The sequence below is a fragment of the Cibotium barometz genome, unplaced genomic scaffold, assembly GCF_041138505.1.
Source record: "Cibotium barometz isolate CiBa-2024 unplaced genomic scaffold, ASM4113850v1 ctg504, whole genome shotgun sequence".
NCBI classification, from domain to species: Eukaryota; Viridiplantae; Streptophyta; class Polypodiopsida; order Cyatheales; family Cibotiaceae; genus Cibotium; species Cibotium barometz.
In genome coordinates, this window is record NW_028229449.1 from 2501 (window position 1) to 5570 (window position 3070).

Here is a 3070-nt window from a genome sequence, read left to right on the forward strand (position 1 = left end):
AGTTAGTGGGGCATGGCGATAGTTGGGGGAGAGATGGAAACAAAAGCGTTGGAGGATAAGAGAGAGGATGACCTTGGCCTCCATGATGGCAAAGTTTTGGCCAATGCAAATGCGGGGTCCCATGCCAAAGGGCATGAAGGCATAGGGGTGCTTACATGCTTTCGACACCCCGTTTGCAAACCTCTCTGGCTGAAACTCGTCTGCATCCTCGCCCCACACCTCTTTGTCCCTATGTATGTAGAGGCTTGCAACGGTCACTGCTGTCCCTCTTGGCAGCCATCGATCGCCCACCTTCACGTTGTTGACTGTCACACGTCCCCCATATTGTGGCACGGGGGGATATAACCTTAATGATTCGTTTAATATCATCCCCACCTGCATGTGCAATAATACAGATCATGAATGAAAAGCAATTTTTGAAGCATAGCAAGGGAAGAGTGGGTGTGCCTTACAGTTTTGAGCTTGTTCAGATGGTCTGCCTTAGGTTCACCTTTTTCTCCGCACACTTCCAACACTTCGTCTCTTGCTTTCTCTTGCCACTCTTGGTTGAGCGATAACAAAACCATGGTCCATGCAAGCAAGTTTGCAGTCGTCTCATGGCCGGCAAAGAAGAAGGTTTTGCATTCATCTATGACTTGCTGTGTAGTAAGGTGAGCTCGCTTGTTGTCTACCTTGGCCTCTTGCTCCTCTGCAGCCAAAATCAAGCCCAACAAATCAGACTGAGATCGTGATGTCGCATTAGCCAGCATGGCCTCTCTCTTGGAGTCTATGATCTCACGAAGCTCCTCATTGTTTCTCTTCTCCAGCTCCTTGACCTCACGATTTGTTTGAGTGGGAAGGTACCTGACAACATCCCATTAAAGAACTAGACTTTAACCAAGTGTATTGAAGAGCAATAAGGTGGAGAGTAATATATAATCCAAGAATTAACAGTTTAAACTTGACGTGGAGCGTTATCATCTACAGACTTACTGATAGAATGGGATGACACTATTTGGGACAACGATCTTTGTGAGGAGTTCAAGGAGGCGCTCTTGTCTCTGAAACACATACTTTCCTTTGAGGTAGCTGGACCCGAATGAGCTGCGTGCCAAAATATCAGCTGTCACATTCTTGATGTCATGTGCCACCTCCAGCTCGTGTCCCTCCTTGCTGTTGCTGTTGACTTGGCTCTCCCATGATTTCACCATTTCCAAAGAACTAGCCACCATGTCGGCCACCAGCTCCTACCACACAATAAAAATACAAAAGCTTTAAAATAATGAAATAATATTTGCAACAATGGAAGTTAGAAGTGAATATTTAACTAAATTTAATTTTGTGATAGTGCTAAATATCCCCCCCCCCCCAAAAAACCAACAAAATAATATATGTATATGTGTGTGTATATACACATACAAACGTGTGTACATGCATATGTATGTGCGTATATATGACTCATCTTAATTAAGATTTCAAGATTTAAGTAGAGCTTATTTCAATGGTTACATGAATTTATCATTTATTATTTTCATCAAGAGAATCCCCAGCATTCTTTTTAAAAGAAAACCTTGAGCTTCTCAGAGAAGAATGCAGGGCGAAGGATGTTGCGTTGTTGTTGCCAGTCGTCACCATTGGCAAGAAGGAGACCATTTCCGAACAACCTGTGGAAGCGTACAGTGAAAGCAGAGGGCTTGTGTAATTGCTTCACATCCGAAGAGAAAATGCTTCTAGCGTCATCTGCGTTGCTAATCAAGAGGGTGGGCAGATTACCCCTCCAATACACAACCCTGGAACCTGCAAAAACAAGCCAAGCGGCCAAAATAATAATCAACAAAGAAAACGAATCAGGCGGTGATTATTTATAAGATCCAGATTTAGAATTGAAGGCACTCCAAGGAGGACATTGCTTACTAATTACGATCATATAATTCGACTAACCACTGATCACGGGGGGGGTAAAGGGATTGGAGGCATGCTATTATACCTGCTGCGTGCTTAGAGAGGAGATTTCGGTAGAAGGGGAGGATACGGGGTAGAAGGAGATGGTGATGAGAGGAGGAAGGAATGTCGGAGAGTTGAGCCTGGGCTTCCAGGCGCTTGATCTCAGGGAGGTCTCCAGCTATGGGGCGATAAGGCAACACAGTGAAGCCTTGCTGCTGCAAAGCGCTCCGCAGCGAAGCCGGTCTCAAGTAGTAGACGTAGAGAAGGTAACCAAACAGAGAGGAGATTGCGATGGCTAGCATAGAAGTACAGATCAGTAGAGTGTGACCACCAACGAAGGGACGTAAGAGCTGCAGGAGGTCCACTGGTTGCTGCTGCTGCATCATCATCTTATTAAGTACACAAGTTGGCGACGATGCTGCTGCTGCTGCTCTAGTTCTCTCAAATTTAACTTTTTGATGAAACACAGGCTATTTGAACTTGCCCGTATATGATGGTCTCGTCTATAGATATTATATAGAAATTAAGGGTAGAGAACAAGTGTTCAGTATTCAAAAGAGGAGACTCATGAAGCTTCGTGTGCGCCTTCCTTCCTTGTTGCGATCCGTTCCAAATCGTTCCAAATATAAACTCAAACCACCCCTAGTATGTATTAAGACGGCGCCTAGTATGTATTAAGACGACGACGCTTCAAAGCTGGTGTCCTCTTTTTGAAGTGTTTTTATCCCAGGAGGAAGTTGCAAAGGCGTCCACTTTGAAAAAGTCAAAGAAGAAGTTGCTAAGGTAAAAGTAATAATAAAGCTAAGGTGATTTATTTCCTAGGTTAACACCTAGCACACCCGCTAGTCCACCCACCTTGAAGACTAGACTAACGCGACGCCCATCCACTTGATGATTAGGATTATTTGGATAAGTAATAATGAATCTTGCCAAGATTCTATAATTTTCTAAGTAAATATATTATGGCAATATGTTAATCCTAATCTATCTAATCGGCTACCTAAAATCAATGTCTATAATATGAGCAGAACGATGTATTTGTCTAAGAATCTATTTGAGAAAATAAATAAATGTTTTTTCCCCAAATTTTCCAGATTGTTGGATTTCGATTTTGGTTTCGGATTGGTACTCTCACCATATAGTCAAG

General features: G+C 43.3%; 1 protein-coding gene across 1 annotated transcript in view; it reads right to left on the bottom strand.

Moving 5' to 3' along the window:
• LOC147602540 (cytochrome P450 CYP72A219-like) overlaps positions 1-2397 on the bottom strand; it is a 2736-nt gene extending 339 nt beyond the window's left edge. Inside the window, exons 1-5 of the mRNA XM_086797909.1 lie at positions 1967-2397; positions 1550-1776; positions 973-1226; positions 453-843; positions 1-375 (exon numbers count right to left, since the gene is read on the bottom strand). The exon at positions 1-375 is cut by the window's left edge and continues 339 nt beyond it. Of these exons, the coding sequence (XP_086654035.1) occupies positions 1-375; positions 453-843; positions 973-1226; positions 1550-1776; positions 1967-2312 (1593 nt within the window). The 5' untranslated portion in view covers positions 2313-2397. The remainder of the gene's footprint in view (positions 376-452; positions 844-972; positions 1227-1549; positions 1777-1966) is intronic.
• Between the last annotated feature and the right edge of the window lie 673 nt (positions 2398-3070).